General features: G+C 28.5%; 2 protein-coding genes and 1 pseudogene across 3 annotated transcripts; all 3 read left to right on the top strand.

The window, feature by feature from the left end:
- Positions 1-2,749: 2,749 nt before the first annotated feature.
- LOC145185690 (uncharacterized) lies at positions 2,750-5,948 on the top strand. Its single transcript, XM_090075282.1, has 5 exons — positions 2,750-3,442; positions 3,562-3,759; positions 3,923-4,014; positions 4,305-5,065; positions 5,177-5,948. The coding sequence occupies exons 1-5, from the start codon at positions 2,993-2,995 to the stop codon at positions 5,944-5,946; spliced, it is 2,271 nt and encodes a 756-aa protein (XP_089931408.1). The 5' UTR covers positions 2,750-2,992; the 3' UTR covers positions 5,947-5,948.
- A 1,516-nt stretch (positions 5,949-7,464) lies between these two features.
- On the top strand, positions 7,465-17,870 carry LOC149876522 (putative cyclin-dependent kinase 8). Its single transcript, XM_090075177.1, has 2 exons — positions 7,465-7,568; positions 16,964-17,870. Exon 2 carries the CDS (start codon positions 16,970-16,972, stop codon positions 17,819-17,821), a length of 852 nt encoding a protein of 283 aa, XP_089931303.1. The 5' UTR covers positions 7,465-7,568; positions 16,964-16,969; the 3' UTR covers positions 17,822-17,870.
- An 842-nt stretch (positions 17,871-18,712) lies between these two features.
- On the top strand, positions 18,713-21,403 carry LOC149876521 (uncharacterized; annotated as a pseudogene). Its single transcript, XR_016448680.1, has 6 exons — positions 18,713-18,922; positions 19,076-19,760; positions 19,860-20,418; positions 20,663-20,760; positions 20,937-21,136; positions 21,321-21,403. The product of XR_016448680.1 is annotated as an uncharacterized LOC149876521 (transcript).
- The last annotated feature ends 2,361 nt before the right edge of the window (positions 21,404-23,764 follow it).

The following is a 23,764-nucleotide window of genomic DNA, read 5'->3' as shown; positions in this document are numbered from 1 at the left end:
TTTCATTTGAAGTATTGAGTTTGTAAGAACTCATCTGGTAAAAAATCAATATCATATGCTGCTGATGTAGATTCAAGTTCAGTTTCTATATTTGTTTCTTTTTTCTTTGTCTCGGAATAGTGTTCCTTTCAATGACGATCACATATCATTGAACCTATTGGAAAGTATGAATTATAACAGGAAGATATTTGAAGTGTCATAGATATTGGTGAGGATCGCCCTATTGTTGCTTTCTTCCCTGTTTGTAGTTTGTGATCAGGGTGCATACATTTTTTTCCTTGTTTCCATCCTATTCCTAATGTGTAGCAATGATATGCACATGTTTTCTCTACATTGTTAAATTTTCTGTTTAATCGATTTTCAATCAGAGATTTTTCGTCCCAATCACAAGCTAACTCATAACATTTAATACCTTAAAACCAATTTTATAACTTTGTTACTATCTTTTTCATTATTCAAAATCTAATTATTAAAACCTAAATTTAGCATTTACAAGATATTTTTATAAATCCATTTAAGTAAAAGTTTTTACTAAAATTGAAAAATTATCTTTAGGTTTGTAAGATGTGGTTGTATATTTTCAGTGAGTTGGCTTCTTTCAAACATTTTGTGAGTTTCAAACATTTCGTCGACATTTGGAGTAGATCGCATGTAAGGTCCACAATTATTTCATTCAAAGCAGCAACATGTTTCGTAAGAAATATTTTTTCCTGACATTTTCAAACGCTTTCGAAAAAAGTCAAAAATATAAACTAACTATACACGCACAAAATATCGGTTGGGTTTACAAAGTGATTTATCAAATAAAGTAATCATACTCAAAATCATACTCAGGAAAAATATTCAGAGTAAAAATTATACTCAAAAAACGTAATTTGAGGTCCTTCTGTTTCTTACATAAAACATTTATTATTCAAAATAGAAATCATCAATATGAGGTATATGTTATTTTTTAGATACTATTGCAATAACCCATAGATATTTTTTATAAACAAGGTAGGTTAAAGGTCCGCACCCATTTTTGAAAATCAAATTTAACTGTAAACCCAGGGCTTTAGCCCTTATTTATCTCCTGACCCTTTTTCGCCTAACTCTAGAGCTCTATCAGCAGATAAAAAAGTTGCTATTACTTTATATTAATTAAAAGATACTGGATCTTAGATAAATTATAAAAGCAAAACAACTAAAATTTTAAGTAAACGGAAGTTGTTAGTTTTATTATTAAATTTATTATTTTAAGCGGGAGCTTTCAAATTTAAAAAATGTAAGAGTTTATACGCACGCGTACAAATTTATGTAAGAAATTAATCAGCCCGTTTGCCGACATCTCGGCAAAAAACAGTGAGATCTCGCTATCCGGCTCGTTTATTCATAGAAAAGTAAAATAAAGTTAAAATATTGATGACGTCATGGCCCTTAGGCATTACAAATAGCCAGGATATATTTCGATAATACGTATAGTGGTCGTTCTTTACATCATTTAAATATTGGAAAAATGTCTTTAATATTTCTTAGTTTGCAAAACGCTAATTTAATTTGCTTAACGGATTTATCTTTTCGCTATTACTCATTTGTGCATGTTTTCTAAATAGCTCTTTAACGAAAGTTTATGAAAAAAAAGTTAAAAAATCAGCCTTTTCAAAAATCAACATACTAAGTCAGCGGATAAAACTTTTTGTGACTTAATAGAACATTAACACCTTATAAATATGATAATATAATAAATAAAAGTGTTTAAATTTTTTTAAATTCAATGAAAAACTCTGCGCACGAGAACTCGTTTCAAAAACAAATGTTTCAATTGTGCCCATAATTATGAAAGTGGACAAGTCAAAATTTAAAGAAAAAATGAATTTATCACTTATTTCACACGACATGATTTTAAACTAAATATATTCAATGTAATTTTTACGATATCGTCAAAAATGAACCTTTAAAAAGTAGTTGTAATTACAACGTTATACGGAATTTTTTAACTTATTCAAATGCGAATTATTAAATATCTCTAAACAAGAAATATATGACTTAGACCACTTTCATAATTATGGGCACAATTGACAAGCGTGCGGAAGTTAAGTTTGCACATTTGTCAATTAAAACGTCAGTTAATTCCTTTGAGAACTTTCGTTTAAAAAAGGTGTAAAAAATTTTTTTTTAAATTAGTTTGTAAAAGTAATATAAGTGAGTTATTTTTTATCGAAAAATTTTTTTTTAATTTACAAATTTCACTAATATATTACAAAGGTAAAAACTAATTCAGAAAAAAGGTTTTTTTATTTGACTGAGCAGTTATGGTATCAGTCAGTCAACTTGACCGGACATCATTTATTTCCACACTGTAAGGATGTATGTATGTATGTATGTATGTATGTATGTATGTATGTATGTATGTATGTATGTATGTATGTATGTATGTATGTATGTATGTATGTATGTATGTATATATGTATGTATGTATGTATGTATGTATGTATGTATGTATGTATGTATGTATGTATGTATGTATGTATGTATGTATGTATGTATGTATGTATGTATGTATGTATGTATGTATGTATGTATGTATGTATGTATGTATGTATGTATGTATGTATGTATGTATGTATGTATGTATGTATGTATGTATGTATGTATGTATGTATGTATGTATGTATGTATGTATGTATGTATGTATGTATGTATGTATGTATGTATTAAGGGAGGTCGATTTTTGAAGTCGACTTACCTGTTCCCTCAGATAGCTAGAGTTTTTTAAACTAGTAAAGAACTAATTAAAGTTTTTTAACGAATTTGTTTCAGTTTTTTCGCGTTTAGGAGAATAACTACAGTTTTTTCATTTTTTACAACTTGAAAAATAAATGCGTAATTCAAAAGAAACTAAAAATTTCTGCAGACGCGGGAAAAGTTTTCTTAAGAAAAATTGTAAACAAAAGCGATCGGGTGAATAATTTAATAATAATTTAAAAAGTCCTTTGGTTAAAACTTGTAATAAATGGGTCCAAAAACAAGACAAACTACTAAAAAACTCATTGGAGGTTCAAAAAGTGATTTTCCTGTAAGTGACTTACCAACTTATGGAGACATTTATAGATACTTTTATTTCGTACAATCTGAGTTTAAATACAAATCTAACATAATTGATAAGACCCAACAAGAACTTGTGAAAATTTGGTTAAATGTAAATCCAAAATTGCCCTTGACAAAAAATGAGTCAATTTATTTAAAGTTGGTCAAAACGTTTAACACAATGAAACTTATCAATGGAAAAAAATGCAAAAAAGGACCTCTTATTGCAGCATATAAAGTATTGGAAAATTTATACGATATATCTGCCTGTAGATGTAATTTAGATGAAGTTCCCTGTCATGATGATAGGGTCAAATGCAAAAATCTAACCTGCAGTAGTAAACATTTTTTATGTGTTTGTCCGCCAGAGAACAAGGTTAGTTAAGAATTAAATTTTTTTAATAGAGTTTCTTTGAACTTCCTTCACAAAAGTTAATCTACTTGTTTGTCTATTTCTCTCTAGTTTAAATTTATATTTTATTTAAATTTTCTTAGGTTCCGCTTGAGGAACTAGAATACATCAAAGACCAAAGATCAAGAAATGGCACAAGAGGCAACATGCAGCTAGGGCCAATAGATTGGAGCTCTGTAAAAAAAGAGAAAAGAAGAGTAGGAAAGTCTCCAAATATTAAAGTACCTTCATCTGATAACTGCAGATCTTCTTCTTTTGATATAAATTTTGAGGCTGGTTCAGTAAGAATAGGCTTATATTTTTGTCACTAAATATATATATATATATATATATATATATATATATATATATATATATATATATATATATATATATATATATATATATATATATATACTCACACTAATATCCAATTTACTAATATCCAAAAATGTTTCATTTTAGGAATCATCAGCAGATTCAGAATATATGGAGCCAATTGCTATTTCAACATATAATTTAAGAAAGCTTGATAGCTTTGCTTTAGAGTGTGTTCGGTTAGTAAATTTTAGTTTATTTAGTTCTTTATAATTTCATAATACACAGTTGTTTTATTATTTTAGTTGTTGAAGTTTTCTTTTAAATCTGTTCTCCTTAAAGTCTTTAATTATTCAGGAATTTTCCAAATAAAAAGTGTTATTAAAAACTTTTCTATGAGAAATACAATTAAAAGACTAAATTGGTGTTTTTATGGATGTCTTAGCAATTTATATTTGAATTTGTTTATAATCTACTTGATTAATGTATGTTTTTACATAAAGTTGTTTATTTCATTGTAAATTTATAGCTATGCAGTATCGAGTGAAGCTGCAGCAGCTCTTGGCAACGGACTTATGAAAGATCTTGGAATTATTACTAAAACTGATAAAATTGATGTTTTAGATAAGAGTAAAATGGACCGAGCTAAAAAAAGGGTTTGTCTTAAGTCTGTTGCTGAACATGATATTACAGTCCAAAATCTATCATGTATTGGATGTGATAGTAAAGATGATAAAGGTAGCCTAGTTTATAGAAATATGTTACCAGATAGTCTCAAAAAAAGCAAATTAACTGAAAAGGCATATCATCTAAGTTTTACAGCAGAATCAGGAGAAATGAAAGGTAGATATCTGGCACACAAAGACATTTTAAATGCAACGGGAGAAAGTTTAGCTCAGTCTGCTTTTGAAGTGTTAACACAATACAATAGTGTTGATTCTTTGTTAGGAACTGTTTTTGACAATACAAATGTCAACACTGGGTATAAAACTGGCCTTTGTTTCAGTCTTGAAAGGAAACTTGGCAGAACAATTCATAAAATTGGATGTGCATTTCATAGCAATGAGTTACCTTTGCGCCATATTTTAGCACATTTAGATGGGGGTACAAACACTCCACAAACATTTTCAGGTGAAATTGGAAAAGCCGCAGCACAAGACCATCATTGTAAAACAATTGCCAAGTTTGAACCTGTCTTGACTACTTTAGTCATTCCAGAAGAGAGTGTGATCAATGACTTAAGTTCTGATCAAAGGTTATTGCTGGAATATGTGTGTGGTATAAGTTCAGGTAAGCATAATATTAAAAATATTAAAAAAATTTAATCTGCAGCTTAATTAAGGATGTTTACTCTTATTATAATTTGTTTTCAAAAAAGAAAAAAAATCTATTTAAATTAAGGTGCTGTAAATCCAATTTACACCTATTATAAAGTTGGTCCTGTTAATCATGCCAGGTGGCTAACATTAGCTATACGAATTTTAGTTTTGTATACAAGAACAGAACAACCTACTCCTGTACTTAAAGAGATAGTAAAGTACATACAGACAGAATATGGCCCAACCTGGTTTGCTATTAAGAAATCAAAAAACTTTACTGAAGGGCCAAGTATTTTATACACAACATTAAAAAATATAAAGACTTTTAGCCAAACTATACAAGACATTATACTACCTGTTGTTTTAAGAAATGCGTATTGTCTTCTCCCAGAAAACTTTCTTTTATCCCTTCTTGTTAATGATATGAAAGAAGTACGAAATAGAGCAGTTAGGTTGATTTTAAAATGCCGAGAAAATCCTTTAACTGCCCCTGTTGATAGAATATATGGTGGCATCAGAATAAACAAAATCCCAAATATTGAAAATCTTAAAATAGAGTGTGATACATGGACAGAACTGGTTTCTGATGATAAACTGATCTATGAACCTCCTGCTACTAAAAGATTAACTTATCAGGAACTACTTAATACAATTGAATGTAAACCAGATCCTTGTGAGCTTGGCTGGGACTTTCCATTGCACAGTCAGTCTGTTGAGCGTGCTGTAAAGCTTGTTTCTGAAGTTTCAAAAAAAGCGTATTCTTTACAGAATAGGCATGAGTTAGCAGTAGGAAAACAAAAAAGTCGAATTTTAAGGAAAAAGTTTTATTCGAAAAAAGATTATAATATATAGTATTTCTTGTTTTTAACTTTCTCAACACTCCTGTTATAATAAATTTAAATGCTAATGATTAAAAATTATCATAAATAATATAATTTTTCTAAGTTTAAAGTCTTTTATTTTACCTAAAGCTAAAACTAATTTTAGTTAAAAATTTGTTTTTTAGTTGCTTATTTTTGGAAATATTGTTAGATTATACCTAGGTAATAGCTAAGGCTAAGCAATGCACTCTAATAGGATCTGAGGATATTTTGAAAACTAAATTTTTTTAGGCAAAAACCATATACTTTTGTTTAGCTGTAACGCTTTAAATAAACCCTGCGTGCTGAATTTATTTTTTATAATACGTAATTTGAATAAAAATAATTAAATAAGAAAAACGTAATGGTTTTAATTGAGCTTAATTGAGTTTCGATTAGCTTTTAGTATTAAAAGAACTATTTTTTCAATAAAAGGTATGATTACTTTTTAAACTGTTGGGGATCAAAGCTGCTACTTTTGCAACCTTTTTATACCGGTTCCTGCAAATCTGTAAAATATAACACTAACTTCTATGTTCGACTGTTATATAACTTAATTATAAAAATAGTATTTAGTTGATGGGTGGAAAGTAAAATCAGCAACGCCAAAGTTTTTATTTTTACCAAAAAAAATTAGGAATTTTGTAATAAGGTTTGTTTTTCAGTTTTTAAGCGTAAAATTTGTGGTAACTGGAAAGTTTCGGCAATTATTTTGCTTCTTTGTAACGATACAACAATATTCTAACTGTAGATGTAGGCAAGAGATCTAAAAAATCGAAAACTTTAAAACTACTAGTTTTCTATGATATCCTTCATTTGTTAAACACATTTTTAGAATAATTGACGTTTTTACTGAATTTTTCTAATCAATTGCGGAAAATTTGAGTAAAGTAGAAAAAAAAAGAAAGATTGTTCCGAATTCCTGACAATATTTCCCAGCTATCTGAGGGCACAGCAAGTTAAAATTTTGAAAAAAGTACAAAATCGACCTCCCTTAGTATGTATGTATGTATGTATGTATGTATGTATGTATGTATGTATGTATGTATGTATGTATGTATGTATGTATGTATGTATGTATGTATGTATGTATGTATGTATGTATGTATGTATGTATGTATGTATGTATGTATGTATGTATGTATGTATGTATGTATGTATGTATGTATGGATTCACATTTTACGATAAGCGCAACCATTTTATACTTACACAGCAGCTAAGCGCGTCCAAAAATTTAAGCGCATCCAGAAGTGGATCCGTATAAACTTATACCTTTTAAAATGCAAATAACGCATTTTAATGATGATATAACAACTGCTGAGGGTGGATCCGGTTAACTGTTTACACAGCTATTTTACTTACATTATGTTGTTCGGAAATTTGTCTTATCCGGATCCGGTTTTTTTTTTTTTTTTTTTTTTTTTCTAATTTTTCTTTTTTATCTTGTTATAGTTTTTTTTCAATTCTGATTTGTATTTTGATAGATTTACTCCAGATTTACAACTTACTTTAATTACAGAAGTTGCAGCTGTGTAAGTTACGTCATTACGCAACGTAAAAGCTTAAATGGTAAACCATGCGAGTTTGTTCCAAAGAAACTCAAGACTGTTGAAGTATGTTAATCAAGCACGAAATTTTTGTTATTTTCTAATATTCTAAAGCTTAAATCTTCATAATTTAAGAAAAATTTTCCTCGTAATTTGCTCACAGAAGTAAGTGAACAACTAATCAGACAAATGTGAGGCACTTTTATATCGTAAATCAGACAAATGTGACGCACTTTTATTGATATGGTAGTTGTTTTTTTAAGCTAATAAAATAAGCATCTAATATAGTGTACCATTTCTTTTCTCGTGGCCGAACTCCTGTAATTCAACATCGTACTATTCAATTTTAAGAAACTTAGAAACGTTCAATATAAAAATTTATACCATTTAGCCATCATAAAAAAAAATTTAGAAAATCTCTGAAAGATTTTATTTTGAAAATCTCCTATTGGTGCAAAAGGTTATCAGTTCTATGCTGTGCGAAATGCTAGCTATAATATATTGGTATAAATTTTTTACTGACTTGACTTTTGGTCTGTAATTTATTTATGACACCATTGCCATATAACTGTAACATTATCGCAAGCTTAATGAATACGTAGTTTTGTTGCTCCTTCTCAATATTAATCATGCTTTTATAAATGTTCAAGTTAATAAAAAAAAATCACATTTTCTGTTTTAAGTTGCAATTACTTACATTACTTATAAAACGTTGGGATAGCGAAGAACATTCGGAACCTAACGATCATTTTTTGTTTTTTCTGAATTTGAATATTTAGTAACAAGTTTTATGTTTCTTAGTTCTTATCACCAAGTAAAAGAACGGTAGGGTAAAGATGAATTTTTTTTAATATTTAAAAAGTAATCGTCTAGTTACTTTTACATTAAAATTGAAATGTTTAAGCAAAATAAGTTGTATCCTAATGACTTGCCGACATTTATTGAACGTTTATTTAAATCTACTAAATAAGTTTCCTGCATATTCCCGAAGTATTGGGTAGATTCAAAAAAGAGAAAGAAACTAAGTTTATGTAACATTTTATTAAAGTAAATAAATAAATCATTAGGCATTGCAAAATATACTTTTTTAAATGAAGACAATTCAAAGACTTGTCATTATTTAATTAAGTGTTTATTAACAGTCTGCTGCATTTAAAAACTAAGACGAAATACTAGAATTAATTCAAAAAGGTTTACAGAACTTCGGAAAGAAAGATTTCTTTAAATGTAAAATGTTTAAATAAAATTAAAAATACACCAAACTAAGTGCAGGCTGTTGCGTTCTTAAACCGAACAAACCTGCACTTAGTTATGATTTTTTGAAAAATTTCTTTCCAAAGTTTTGTTTTATTTTCATTTTCAATTGGCGGTTTGATGATGAAAACAACCTCTTTGAGTTGATTAATTTTATTGTCGTCTAAAGGTTTAAATGCAGCACTTTTTTTGTTATAACAAGTCTGTGACATTTCTTCATTTGTAAAAAACATATTTAGCAATGCCAGTGCAAGTACATGTCTTGAAGCTGCTTTTGCAGCTTGCCCCAAAATCTCATCTTTTATTTTTTCTGGGTAATCTTTTATATACTCATCAAGCAAACTGCTTGCAGCTACATTTTCACTAGTTTTCGTCAACTGTGAAATTAATCTAAACAAACAAAAAAATCTGTTAAGTAAAGCTGTAATAAGGTAAGTTTCTCTCTCTCTCTGTCTCTCTCTCTTAAAGTTAATGCAAATTATTTTTTTTAAGTTTTTGTTTTTTAAAAAATGAAATCTAGGTTTTTTGATTTTTAAATCTAGTAATTTTTCAAGCCAAAATTTTTTTGTTTGAAAAATTGAAAAAATGTAAAAATCAAATGACAAACTCGAAACTTCACGTGAATTTGTTTCTTACGGTGGTTTCCACATACAAGTTTAATACAAATGTAAAAGAAAAAAATCTCTCAGTTGTTTGCTAATTGTTCGCAGCTTTTTTTAAAAAATCATTAGTTTATATTGTATATTATTTAAATACAGTTTTTTGAAGTACTACTTCAATTGTTTTATATAGCGTTATATATAATTCAAAATCTTGAAAGATTAGAAGCCACATCAAGTTGCATGTAATTTTTGCGGTGTGGCCAAATTCGAAGATTCGAACTATAAAATTTATGTAGCAATAAAACTTATGCAGCAAGTTAATGCCATTGTAATCTCATCTTATAATTTTAAAGTGTACGTTTAATACGTGAAAATAATCCAAAATATCGAAATTATATAGCTGCGTATAAGAGTTTTAAAACGAATTTAATCAGATATTGTTTGCACGGTGCCTAGGCCTAAAGTAAAGATCGCCGTGGTAAATCCGCTATTCTCTATTCCCTGCTTCAAAAAAATTGTGCCTAATAATTTTGTTTTCTTTAATTACGAAACAGCAAGTGGTTTAATATTTTTAAAATCGACCCTGTATCAGATTATTTTTTTCCTAATTAAATTGGGTTTAACTTTCAGCTCGCAACTTTACACATTTCCTAAAATATTCCTTGTCAAAGCTTGGGCGTTTTGGAAAGCTGTTGAAAACCGCCAAAGTGGACTTCAACTATTTCAAATAAAATACTATTGTTAAATCATTGAGTTTTGGTGAAAATTCTAAAAAAGACATTGAAGTATTAAAAAACCCAGAATCGCTAAGGTTTCTTCAGGACTGTGCCTATCCGTGTGATTAAGCTCTGATATAGTAAACATTTTGTGCCTTGTCACTCTGTACCTAACTGTTCACGACTAAAGTTTTAAGCTGTGAAATCGCAGCTTAATTTCTAAAAATGTTTACTAGTCAATCGCAGAACTGTTATGTAGAAAGTATTGAGCACACGACTCAAAAAGTCTACAAATAAGTTAACCATTTTTGAAGATTACAGGTATTGTCACTTATTGACTTTCGGTTTTCGATATGTCCTGCTTCTTAAGTTTTTAAAGTTTTCCTAAGTATTTAAAGTAAATTGACCTACTTGACAGTTCTAAATTGCCTATTACGCTGGTCAACAGGAATTTTGAGTCAAAGTTTAGCATATCTGATTGTTATTTCTTCCACATTACAAACTTAAAAAAGAAAGTTCACACCCAGGTTTTTTTTATACCCTCCAAAGAATGTAATACTGAAACTTTTATTTCTTGATTATAAACTTGAAGTTTTTTTTACAAGAGTACTATTTAACACAAACAATTGTTGTAAAAAAAATAAATATATGTAAAAAAGTTCAGAAATTTATGTTTTTTTTTTATTTTCCCTGTAATTGTATGGCCTTTCAAGTATTATCCTCCAAGTATAGTCTCCCACCTTGCTCTCAGTGTATTATACCTGATAATGACGTTCAATACATCTTGATAAAAATGTTTACTACTGTTTAACTACTTTTTAATCTCAAATAGTTAACTAAAGTAATACAAGTAAAACAGTTTGCTTTAAATCAAGAAGTGAATATTTATTAAGGGAAGAAGTTACAAAAATCGCATACTTTAAAAACAAGAAGCTGTTGCGAGAAACGCATCCTATAAAACAAGAAGCTTCTACAAACAGTTCGTTGCATTAATAAATAATGCAACAAACACCATTTTTCCGAATAGGCACCCATGCTATCTTTAAATTTTTCCATGCATGTAACATGCACTTAAGGTATTTTTTAAGTATTGAAACGTTTCAGACATTAAAAACTTGCTTCATCAATACATGCTGAAGCGAAGAATCATCAATACTTCCCATATCACTGCTCAAGTATTTTCATGTTTTAGTACTTTTTTTGAATGTGTTGTACTACTGCAATGTATGGACATTCTGTTTATGACCAATTAAAGTGAAATGTTATTTACTTTCCATCCCATTTTCCATCCTTAATAAAACACGCTTCTCCTTATTTAGTCATAAAAAGAAAGTAAGATGAAAAGATTGTCGTAAAGAATCAAAGTTTGTCAAGAAAATGGTTTTAGCTATTTTTTTGTAAAAAGAATCAGAAAATATTCATTAAAAGAAACACTTGAAAAGAAATAATTTTTCAGCTGATCACTGCTATTCTTAGGATATTACTTTTGGGACCTTAGTTCTAAGTGGCTAGTTAACTTTGATACTGGGGGGACATATTGAGTGTGCATCTGTACTTATCACCACTAATCAAATTTTAAAGTAGTCCATGGGAAGATGGAGCACTTTCCTATTCGAGATGTATTTTTACAAAAAACATTTGCATTAGGTCAAAATGAGAGGGATATGGATGGGGAACTTCCCTTCCCCCATTGAGAAAACTCCTTTGCATTTTAAATTTTTTCAACTGTTACGTTATGCATCCGCCCTTTTATAAAAATTTTGTAGTTGTTCATGAATATTATTTTAAAAAAATCTTTTAACTTTTTCTATCTAATATTTTAAATAGGCACAGGTATTAAGGAATTGGAGAACTGTGTAGAAGCCCAATTAACTAACTTAAAGCAGTTGCCACACACTTACTCATAAAAAGACTAATCAGTGAGTGGATGGCAACTGATATTGCAACTGATATTGCAACTAACTTTTCATCTCACTTAAATGACTATATTCATTTAAAAAAATAATAACACTGCATTTTGAAGGTGGTAACATCCCCCTCCGCCTTCCCATATCCTACAATTTAGAATGATGGAAAAATAAATTAAATAAATAAGATGAATATAAAAGTCTCATAACAGCTATCTATGGATTAACTTCTCATTTCTACATAGCTAAAAGTCATGCAAGTTATTTGAAAGATTTAAAGAGCGCGCTTGAGAATAATGAATGCATTATTCTTGGTAACTTTGCAGAGAATTTCATTTGAAAAGAATTTTAAGGATTTCCTTGTATCACAAAACCTTTACTTACATTCTTAGAGTATTTGTTTTTCAATTGAACCCATTTTATTAACAATATTGAGAGTCCATGATACCAATTTTAAGAATGATCCTAAAGAAGTTTAATTTTTGACAAAAGATATTTCCAAAGGTATTGGGAGTTGAGAGAAATTTTTTGAGTAGTTCTAACTCAAATGTTTGAGCGACTAGTACCAATATTAAAAATAGTGTGACATATAGTTTCTTTATTATAAAAGTTTAGTCGTTTTGATGTGAAATGATTCATGTTCGTAACATAATTATTCCTAAGTCATTTTCAAAGAAAATTGTTTAAATTCGTTATTCATTTCAGTCGGGATAGTAAATGAAATACTTGGTAAAGTTGATTTAAAAAAGTTTGAGCGAAAATAACTTTTATATTCCTATTTTTCGTTTTGAAACGGTTTTGAAACGGTTTTGAAACGCTCAATCGAATTTCGAATTTTGCTAAATTTAAAAACGTAATAATATTTGCTTATCGCTTGAAACTGGTTTGCAACGCGTTTCAAATCCGTTTCACAACGGCTCGCAGTGAAAACATTCCACTGTTAAAGTAAAAAATATATTTTTGAGCAATTCATAAGTATCACAGAAAAATAAATTTTTTTAGATATGAAACTGGTTGATTGATAAATGAAACACCAAACGTGAAAAAAAACGTCTTTTTCGTCGCTATCGAAGTGTTTTGTCACACCAAACCTTTTATTGGAGAGAAAATAGTTTTGTCTAAAATGTGTTTTTGTAACATTCATATTAACACGAAATATATATTGATAAAGTTAATCGAGAGTTGTTAAAAGTAGACAATATATAAGTAGAGTCCACAAATCCCCAACTTATTATCAACTAAATTGCAAACTGAAAATATCTACAAGTTTTCTAAGTCTTTTTAAATTTAAAGTAAAGTAGAAAGCGCATTTTATTAATTACAACTGCATTAATTTACTTAGTTTACACGTTTTTTTTATAAGAAACATGTTTATAAGAAACTATTACTAGAAATCCAAAAATCTTAAGAAACTTATTAGTACTGAGTTACTTTTCGATAATAACTTTATTTTGTTAAGAGGAATTTTCATAATTTTTCACCCAAGTATCAACATAACACGAAATTAAAACAAATATTATCTACAATGGAGAACAACAATTCAATAAGTAATTAATTTTTACGCGCAATCGAAAAATTCGAAATTAAAGAAAAAAGAAAAAGTTTTGAAACCCTTAAGAAACTCTTATAAAACTTTTAGCAATAGAATTGAAAAAAAGTACCCTTAAAATAAGAAACTTGCTAGTACTAGCCCATTTGCTTGGTTTCTTATTAAAAAAAAAAACAACGTGTAACTTTATTGTATAAAGTTTTCTTTACAATCTAGTGGTGTGTAACCTTGTGATTTTAAACTTATTTCACTTTTTAAGTGAAATAAGTTTAAAAGAAATGGAGTAATCATATTATGTAAAACTTTCTTAAGTAAGATATTGTTCAATCTTACTGCAAGCAAAACTCGGTACAATAAAAGATTTAGAATTAGCTGAAAGTTCTTTGTTTTTAAGTCACAAATTTCTATTTTCTTAAAGTTTCTTAAATCTAGAAAGAAATTTATGATGGTTTTACTCAGTTATGATCAAACTTTGTAACTACTTTTTGTTCATATGTAGTTATAAACAGACTCTTAAAAAAACAACTTTTTTTTTTGCTTGCGAGTTTATTCCCACAAAATGTTACTTCATTAAAAGTTCCAATGCAGAAGTCACCTAATGCCTGCATAATTTATATAAAATCGATTTTTATATATTTAGAGATCTCTTTTACTCTGTATTGAATTTGAAAATTGTGCAAAATTTTTTTTATTTTAAATGTTTTTTTGTTGCTTCTCCTCCGTAAATCGAGGAATTTATATCATTATCCCCTGGACAATCATCCCCAATTTTTTGAGGAATGAATTAATTCCTGGCCTCAATGTCCAAAAAGGGTTAATTTTCTCGGGGATAATTTCCCCCTCCATCCCAAGAAAATTAACTCCATTTTGGAATTTATGTCTAGGGTGTCAATATCATCGGCCATAGAAAAACATGAAAACTCGATTTTTGAATTTTGCGCTAACTTGATGATATTTTGTTTTTAATTTACAATTGTTCATTTTTTCATGATTTTTTGATAACAGAGAATAAACTAGAAAAAAGGAGAAAATACGTATACTGAATTTTACTAATTTTTTCATTTTTAGGACTGATTTTGATTGTTTATTATCTTTCGCCAATACTAACGATGGGGATATGTGGATCCTCTTCTGGCTGCCATTGAAAATTTACATCCGTATTTTTAATTCACATTTAAGAACATTTTTCCCTCAATCTTGGGATATTAACATTTCATAAAATCTAGATATTTTGTTATTTTAATTTAGGTTAAAACAAAAAAATATTTAAATAAAATAAAAAGTCCGCGCGCATTTACACTGCTGGGCACCATCAGCAAATAAATGTTATATTTTTTATCAAATACAACTTTCTAAATTTTATAGTAACATTTTTAAAACAACTATTTTGTAGTTTCTTTCTCTTAACTATATTTTCTTAAATATGAGTGACTTGATGCAATTAACTGTAATTATGGTGCGACTAATTGTAACATGAAAAAAAGGAATGGAGCTCTCATGTGTGCCCGTCTTTGGCCTATACTAGCTGTTCTTTATAGGATTTTTTTCTCTTAATACCAAAGATTAACTAACTGTATTACTGATCTTTTTTTATGGAAATTTAATATTTAAAATGTAACATACTAACTTTATTACGAAAACTATATTTTATTTCTCCTAAAAACATGAACTTTAGAATAAATGGCTGAAAAACTTTATCTAGTGATATAACTCGGTGTTGTGATAGGTGAGAAATTTTCATTCAAAACACACTTAAATGATCTTATTCTCAAATTAAGCCAACGGAATGTTAGCATAAGATCGACTTAAAGTTAAATATAAAACGTTACTATTCATATAACACTCATCCCATTTACAATATGTTTGTCAAGTTTGGGAAATTCTAAAACCGCATGCTTTTCTAAAACCGTTGCATTTCAAAATAGGGCAGTACGAATTTATGCACAATAATTTTCGTAATGACATCCTAAGTTTTTCCCTTTTTAACTTAAATCAGTTTTTAAATTGTCCATTTATCTGGGAACAAATACACGATATCCTTCCAAACTTTTTTCAGAACTGTTTTAATAATATGACAACGTGTCGAGATAACCTAAGGTCAGTCACTTATAACTATATTTTTTGGAATACCCTCCTGAACGTCCTAACAACAGGTTTTATCCGTAAGTCCAAGAATCTGTTTTTAAGGGACATCACCATTTCTTCCTGAATAGTTCTGGTTAATATCATTCTTTAACCTCTATATATTTTTCTTTGTGAATATATTATTAATTTTACCTAAAAATTTTTAAAATAAAAATTCTGATTTAACTGTTACAATATAAATTTTGTGAAACTCTAATTTTATATTGTGATTAATTTATTTCTAATGATATTCTTGTATTTTATTAGTAAATCATTATTTGCTGTGAACTGAGTATTGTAACATTATTCTTTATAAGAATTTTTATTTTGTTTTATCCAAATTATCCGTTATTATCTAAATTACGATTTATTGCCATTTTTATCGTTGCTATCTAACTATTATATATTATCTATTTTATTATTATAATATATTATCTATTTATCATTATTGTTATAATCTAAATTTACGAATTATATAAAATGGGTTTCCAACGCGTTGCAAACGGGTTTAAAAACGCAATGCAAGCTATTTTATTCTTAAGATTAGAAAATTCGAAACGTGACATACTAAGCGTTTTAAAACCGTTTCAAAACGAAAAACAACAATATATAAAAAAAAATTTTTATTCTTCTTTAATCGGTTTGTAACCCTATGAAATTGAATCTCCATTATTTTTAAATCAAAGACGAAAATATTACCCAGGTAAGATATTATACCATTATTGATTACAGGCATTAATTGAAAGATGTTTCACAAAAATAAGGAAACTTTAGAATTTCTGTAAGCTCATTTTGTTACAAATATTACAGTTCTTAATATATTGATAATTTCACGAAATCATTACAATACAGTTTTGTTATTTTTAAGTTAGTTAACAACGAGTGAAGTTTTAGCGAAATTTGATAATTATGCTTTTTGGCTTTGCCACTCATCGAAGTAATTATCGACTTAATCACAACCGTATTCTTGATTTAGTTATTTTTGGGCGAACCAATAAAGAAGCAGAAACATGTCATTTTAGCGGTGGTTTTTTAAAACGAACTTTACAAAACAAAATAAATCGTCATAGAGCATAAATAAATAGTTGCCCACATTCATTTTATACAGATTCGTAAAAATAGTAAAAAGATAGAGTTGAGGAGTTTTTAGATATTTTAATTTATTATGTATAAATATTTTCTGTACGAAACTCGTTTTTAAAAATAACTATATTTACTAAACGATAATAGTTTCTAAACATATTTTCGAGATTTTAAAAAAATTTAAGATTTTTAAGAACTTATAATATCACTTTACTCTAATTTACAGCTAAACATGGCATCATTTTTACCCTTGTCAATAAAAAAACTGGAAGAAGAAATAGCTCATCTTAATGTATACGATTTGCCATTAAATCCATCAATGATAGTAGGCGAAGGCACATCCGCAATCGTATACATTCACAATTTAAGAAAAAATACAGTTGCTGTGAAAGCGTTTAAGAGGCAAGTTTCGAAAAAAAAGATCATGGATATCGCTCATGTATTAAGAAAACTGGAAAATGATAACGTAGTAAAGTTCTGCGGTTTTAGTACAAAACCGTCAGCGCTACTCTTTGAATATTGCCGCGTTAATGTCGACGGGGAAAAAGTACACAACCTGTCATCACTTTTATCAATATTTAATGACAATACTTATTTCAACTTTAAAGAGAGATTAAACTATATATTCCAAGCCACCAAAGGATTGATTTATTTACACAACAATGGAGTTGTCCATCGTGACTTTAAACCGAGCAACTTACTTGTATTCGGAAGTTTAAATGAAATATCAGTTAAGGTAGCTGATTTTGATGGAATGATGCTCCTAAAAGAAACTATAACTGCAACCGTAACTTCTTTTCCGACAAAAGGAATGACTTTATCGTATACTGCACCAGAAATCTGTTTTGGTTACGTAAAAACTCCATCGAAGAAAACCGATATATTTTCTTGGGCTATTTCTGCTTACGAAATTTTATCAGATCTGTCATCACCTTGGCAAAACGTACTTCCATCTTTAAAGGATCACTTACTAACTGAAGCTTTATGCAAAGGCATCAGACCAATATTGGATGATGTAAAAAATCTCTACCAAACAAAATCAATAGATGCAACAATTACAATTTCATTTATTCATTCTGCATAGAGCGGAGAACCATCGGAACGACCTGAATTAGAAAGGGTAACTGAACAATATACTAATTATTAACGTAACATATGTCCGTAAAAGTAAATTCATTCCGAATAAAATGAAAATACATTTTTTAAATTTATTCTTAATAAAGTTAAAAAAAAAGTTTTTTTGTACAAATATTTTCGGTTTTAACTCCTAAGCAATTTTTTATTTGCAGTTTATTGAGTTCATGGAGAACACCTTGTCATCCTAGCAAAAGGAAGCTGTGATATTGGAAATTGAAAAATTGCAACCAAATTCTCAGGTAAAATAAGTTAAATCCAAAATTTCAAAACTTTTTTTATTACTAAAAACAATTTTGTGTTTTCAAAATTTTGAATTACTGTCATACATTTGAAAAACGTGTAACTATTTACTAAGACAATAGTGAGACTCCAAAAAACCTTTTTAAAAATTTCGTTCTTATTAGAACCAAGAATTGTTAATGTATGATGGAGTATCCAATGATGGAGTATCCAAGATGACATTAAATTGCAAGAATTCTTTTACAAGTGAAGAGGCTGAGAAAAACAAAATAACCTCATTTGAAGAATCAGAAACACATAATAAGAAACTTGACCTAGCAACTAGTTCCCAGGACAAGCTCCTTGAAAGTGTTTTTTTTAAAGATAATTTAATTGATAACTTTAACAAGGACAATGTTCTAGGGACAAGTTTGCAATCATGTAGTGAGCTCAAGAAGGTAAAGAAAAAAAAACTAACAACTTTTTAAATTTTCTTAAACTTTTTAAATTTATTAAACTATCAAATTTGCATTTTTATTTATTTATGATTTGTAAAGTTTTCACATTTTATACAGTTTTTAATGGTATATTGCTTATATCTTGCTAGAATATTGAATTTATGGACTTCACAGTTAATAAGTTTTCTTGTAAAATCAAAGAAACCCAACCTGAAGAAAATAGTATAGGGTTTAAAGAAAACTCACAATGGTTAAATGAACCTAATTCCCAGGGCCTTCTCCTTGAAAGTCTGGTTATGGGACAATGTTATCCCAATAACACAGAAAATCAAGAGAATGCCCAGGTTTTAAGGTTAAATTTGAACAACAAGGTATATACTAATAGTTTTTCTTTACATTTGTTGTGAAATTTTTCTTTTTACTCACATACTTTTACCAAACTATTTATCTGACAATAATCAACTAAAAAAAATTTTTATTGCAATTTTTATCAAAAACCTTATAGATTAAACTGAGTGCAACAGCTGAGAAACAAACACGCTCTAATGTTCAAAGAGGGATATCTTTTGCTTCAAAAGAAAGAAAAAAACAGATACCATGATATTCGAGGTTCCCTTCGTTGCTTGGCAAAACTTTTGATTGAATTTAGAAAACAATCAAATAATTCCAATGCTAGAGCTGAAGATATGGTGTTGAGTGAAAACTTTGACAAAATAGTAAGTTCAGCAAAATTTTTAACAGGGTACAGAGGCCCAAGAGATATTGACAATCCTAATACTTTTTGCAAGCTTGGTTTTTCACTTCACAACCTAGTTTTAATTGTCCGTGCTGTGTCGCTAAAAGAAAATAATAGCATAAGGACAGAAAAGTGTAGAAATTTTTTAGAACTATATGAATCAGAGTGGCTCATACTTGCAAATAATGCAAGGGCAACCTATAAGTGTAAAAAGGCTAAAGCACCTGAGAAACTTCCTCTTGAAGATGATGTTGTTATCTTTAGATCCTTTCTAGTCAATGAAATAGAAAAAAAATTGTGAAAAATTTGTTGTTAAAGAATACAGATATTTACAAAAACTCACACTTGCACGCTGGATGAGTTTCAATGCACGACGAGGAGGGGAGGTTTCTAAACTAAAACTTTCAGATTGGGAAGGAGTAGAAGATGACAGATGGAAACGTCGAAATGATATTGACCAAATTGAAGATGAGGTAGTTTTTTTTAAATTACTTTTTATTTTAAAACTGTATGGGCTAACTGATGTGAAATTATTTAATTTTGGTTTAAACTAGTATAATCTGATAATCTAGGTAGAGCGGAAACTAGCATGTCACCTTAAATTATGCTACGTTGAAGGAAAGAAAAAAAAGGGCAAATCTGCTTTAGTACCAATTCTATTTACAGATGAGTCAGTTTCAGTGATAAGACTGTTAGTTAAATATCGCACAGCTGCAAACATATTGAGCGACAACTTATATGTATTTGCAAGTGGCTTAAGCGATCTTTATTACTGGGGATGGGACACCTTACAAGCTTTAACAAAGAAGATACCATTATTAAAGCAACCAAAACTAATCACACCTACAAGAACTCGTAAGCTCCTTGCAACTCTGCTGCAGCTCCTAGACATGTCACAGGCTGAACTAACATGGCTTACAAACCATATGGGGCATACTCATAATGTTCATTTTGCATGGTACCGCAAAGAAGATAGTCATATAGAATTGACAAAAGTGGCAAAAATTTTAACAGCAGTAGATAAGGGAAAGAAATTAAAAAACAAAAAAATAGACAATGTTTTAGATGATGACAAAAGTGATTATGAAGTTGAAGGTATCAATTCTGTAACAGTAGATAAGCCAACTGAAGGTTAGTAATTTATAATGAATGAAGTTTTTAAACGAAAAAACTGAGATTATAACTACACTAGGATTTAACGAGTAACATTGAAATCAAACTATAATCAATGCATTAATCATTTTAAGAATTACAACACAGAATTTATACTAAAATCTTATATGGCAAACACTAATACTTAACCAGATTAACTAATTTTGAAAATAAATAAACTCAGTACCTGTATCTGTAGCTGTGATTGCAAACTTTATTTCAGATGAAAGAACAAAGCAAACCAAAGAAATCAAACGTAAACAGAAAGAAAATTCTGATATTGCCATTGCAGATGATGAAAATGGTGCTTCTAGTAAAAGGGTAACAAAATATTAAATTACAGAGAAAATTACAAACTAAAATATTAATTTTTGTACATTTTTTTTTATAGTATATATCAATATAAAAATATATATGTGCACACACACACACACACACACACACACACACATATTTTTCAAAAAAGAAAAGAAAATTATTTACTAAATTTTATTTAGAAAAAAACATGGAGTAAGTGGTCAACAGAAGAAATGAAAGAATTGAAATTAGCATTCAAAGCATACTTTATTTCTAATAAAAGACCCCAGCATCACAATTTCTTGAATGTTTTAAGCAAATTTCCTCATCATAAGTTGAGAGGATTAGAAAAAGTTAGGGATAAATTCAACAGTGAATTTAAGAAGATAAAGAATTCTAGGTAAAATTCTGTTTCCTCAATAAAATTTGATTCATATAACCTGCATATGTGATTTAAATGATTATATGATAATCATATATATATATATATATATATATATATATATATATATATATATATATATATATATATATATATATATATATATATAATGTTTAAAAAATAAGACATACTTTTGCTTTAGAAAAAGTAAAATTACAGAATATGAAGAAGCTGGAGCATAATTCTTTTAAATATTTACTAGATTTATTTTTTATATATTTTAACTTTATTTTAAAAACTTTTCTTTCGCCATCCTTAGCTAACCTTTCTATTTAATGACGCGCTACTGCATATTCACACCCCCTCCCGTCTTTTTTCCCTTTTTTGCAAGATGAGAAAGATCGTTGTTGAAAATGAAAGAAAATCAATCAATATTAATTTTTGACCAACATAAAGTAGTCTTATTTAAAGTTGAAAAATTTAAAAATCCCATCAAAATGATTATAATCGCCAATTTTTTAACGGAATTAGTTCTTTGATTGAAACAAAGTTTGCAACGCAAATTGATGTTTTACACAGAAACAAGAAAGAAAAAGTGGGGTTAAACTTTCAAAAAAAGGTATAAAAGTTCTGGAGAGAACAAAAAAAAATATAATAGTAGAGTAATTCCCATTTAACGACTTTGAGCTTTATTCTTACGGATTATGATGAAGGCAACAAGTCTTCATTTCGTTTTAATTTAGTTGTATGCTGTGATGTATTTCGCATTATCAATTATAACTCCAAGATGTTTCTTTTATGTTTTTCAATTTTTTTTAAGGTTAATTAAACAAGAAAAAGAAAAACTAATTTGTAAATAATAATTTTCGCACTTTCCTCGTTCTTTCTGTTTATATACAGTTTTTCTCTCTTCTTTTATAAGTAAAAAAAATGTTTGCTTTTAAAAACCTCCACTAATCGCATCCAGACGCGCTTAGCAGTAAAACTACAAACCGCGGCATAAATCAACAACAATGATGAAGATGTGGATATGGTTTTCTCAGTATTCAGTATATAATATAATAGAAGCTTTTGAATCAGTATCGTGTAAAGTTGGATCCGCTTATACTAACTTTTCGATATATACAAATATTTGATTTCACTGTTTAAACGCTTCCGGGCAAATTTCAAATAAAGTCCTTAGAAATCCCTCATTCGAATGTATTTAAGTATAATTATACATTTTAATTCAAGATTAGGGAAATTAAAACTCTTTTAGTGAACAAAAAAAAAATTTAAATTGGATCCGTTTGTAATGGATAAAGAGGTGGTCGCCCTTAACGATATATGTTCCTATGTATGTATGTATGTATGTATGTATGTATGTATGTATGTATGTATGTATGTATGTATGTATGTATGTATGTATGTATGTATGTATGTATGTATGTATGTATGTATGTATGTATGTATGTATGTATGTATGTATGTATGTATGTATGTATGTATGTATGTATGTATGTATGTATGTATGTATGTATGTATGTATGTATGTATGTATGTATGTATGTATGTATGTATGTATGTATGTATGTATGTATGTATGTATGTGTGTGTGTGTGTATGTATGTATGTATTTATGTATGTATGTATGTATGTGTATGTATGTATGTATGTATGTATGCATGCATGTATGTATGTACCTAATTTTCTAGTTGATGAATTTAAAAAAACCTAGTTTAGAGCTAAATATTAACAAATTTAAAGAGCTTTTACTTTAATTATATCTACCCACTTTCTTTCATTCCAGCAGCTCTAGAGTTTTAGGATTAAAAATTGTTCAGAGAATTAATTGTTTTATTTTAGTTTACAGATTTAGCATGATTATGACGATAGTGATAATATTCAGTATGCTGCGTGGCATGGCTATCTGTGATAAAACTAATTTTAGATACAATGAAGCTTTCAATGAAACTACAACCAAAGATTATTGCAATGAAACTGTTCTAGCAAATGTGAGCTTAACTAAAGTAAATAACGGTTTAATAGGTACTGGTTTCTTACGGTTGATAATGGGTGGAGTATTGACAACTTGTTTAATAGCAGCTGCAGTCAGGTTTCCTAAAGAAAAGGAACTAGATTGTAAAAAGTATGATACTTTTGGTGAATTGGTTTTATTAACTATGTCTGATGATCGAAATGATCACAAAAAAGCACTCGTTATTATTGCTGAAAATGGTATTGATCCTTTTAAGTTTAATAGCATTGGTTACTCTGCATTTTCTTTAGCATTGGAGGAAGAAAATAAGTATTTAGCGAAAAAGTATTTTAAAATTCCAAATCGAAATGTGAATGAGTACAAGAAGTTAAAAGACTCTTTAAAGAGTTATAAACAATTATTGCTGTATCTGGGAAGAAACCTTTATAATAAGCAATCAAATGTGTTGGAGTTTTTTAAATGGAAAAGGAACAGTCGTGATACAGAAAAAATGTTTATATCCTTATCTGATGCTTGCGAGGATTTGGGTGAAGATATAACTGGTTTTTTCCACTACAGAATCGCTGATGTGTAAATGCAATCTTTTTTATGCATTGTCTTAAAAGCATTTTTTTTTAAAGCATAGAACAATATTAACAAGCCTTTTTTTAAAAGAGTTTTCTTTATGT

This window comes from Hydra viridissima, unplaced genomic scaffold, assembly GCF_058129835.1.
Source record: "Hydra viridissima isolate aposymbiotic clone 2 unplaced genomic scaffold, HvirCarnegie_v1 scaffold_19, whole genome shotgun sequence".
In the NCBI taxonomy this organism is placed as follows: Eukaryota; Metazoa; Cnidaria; class Hydrozoa; order Anthoathecata; family Hydridae; genus Hydra; species Hydra viridissima.
The sequence above is the reverse complement of the archived record's forward strand: the minus strand, read 5'-3'. Positions and strand labels throughout refer to the sequence as shown.

Excerpts from the sequence above, each read along its gene's own strand:
- LOC145185690 (XM_090075282.1), top strand. The coding sequence starts at position 2,993 with ATGGGTCCAAAAACAAGACAAACTACTAAAAAACTCATTGGAGGTTCA. Across the intron at positions 3,760-3,922 it reads TAAATTTTGAGGCTGGTTCA|GAATCATCAGCAGATTCAGA; the intron begins GTAAGAATAGGC and ends GTTTCATTTTAG. Across the intron at positions 5,066-5,176 it reads TGTGTGTGGTATAAGTTCAG|GTGCTGTAAATCCAATTTAC; the intron begins GTAAGCATAATA and ends ATTTAAATTAAG.
- LOC149876522 (XM_090075177.1), top strand. The coding sequence starts at position 16,970 with ATGGCATCATTTTTACCCTTGTCAATAAAAAAACTGGAAGAAGAAATA.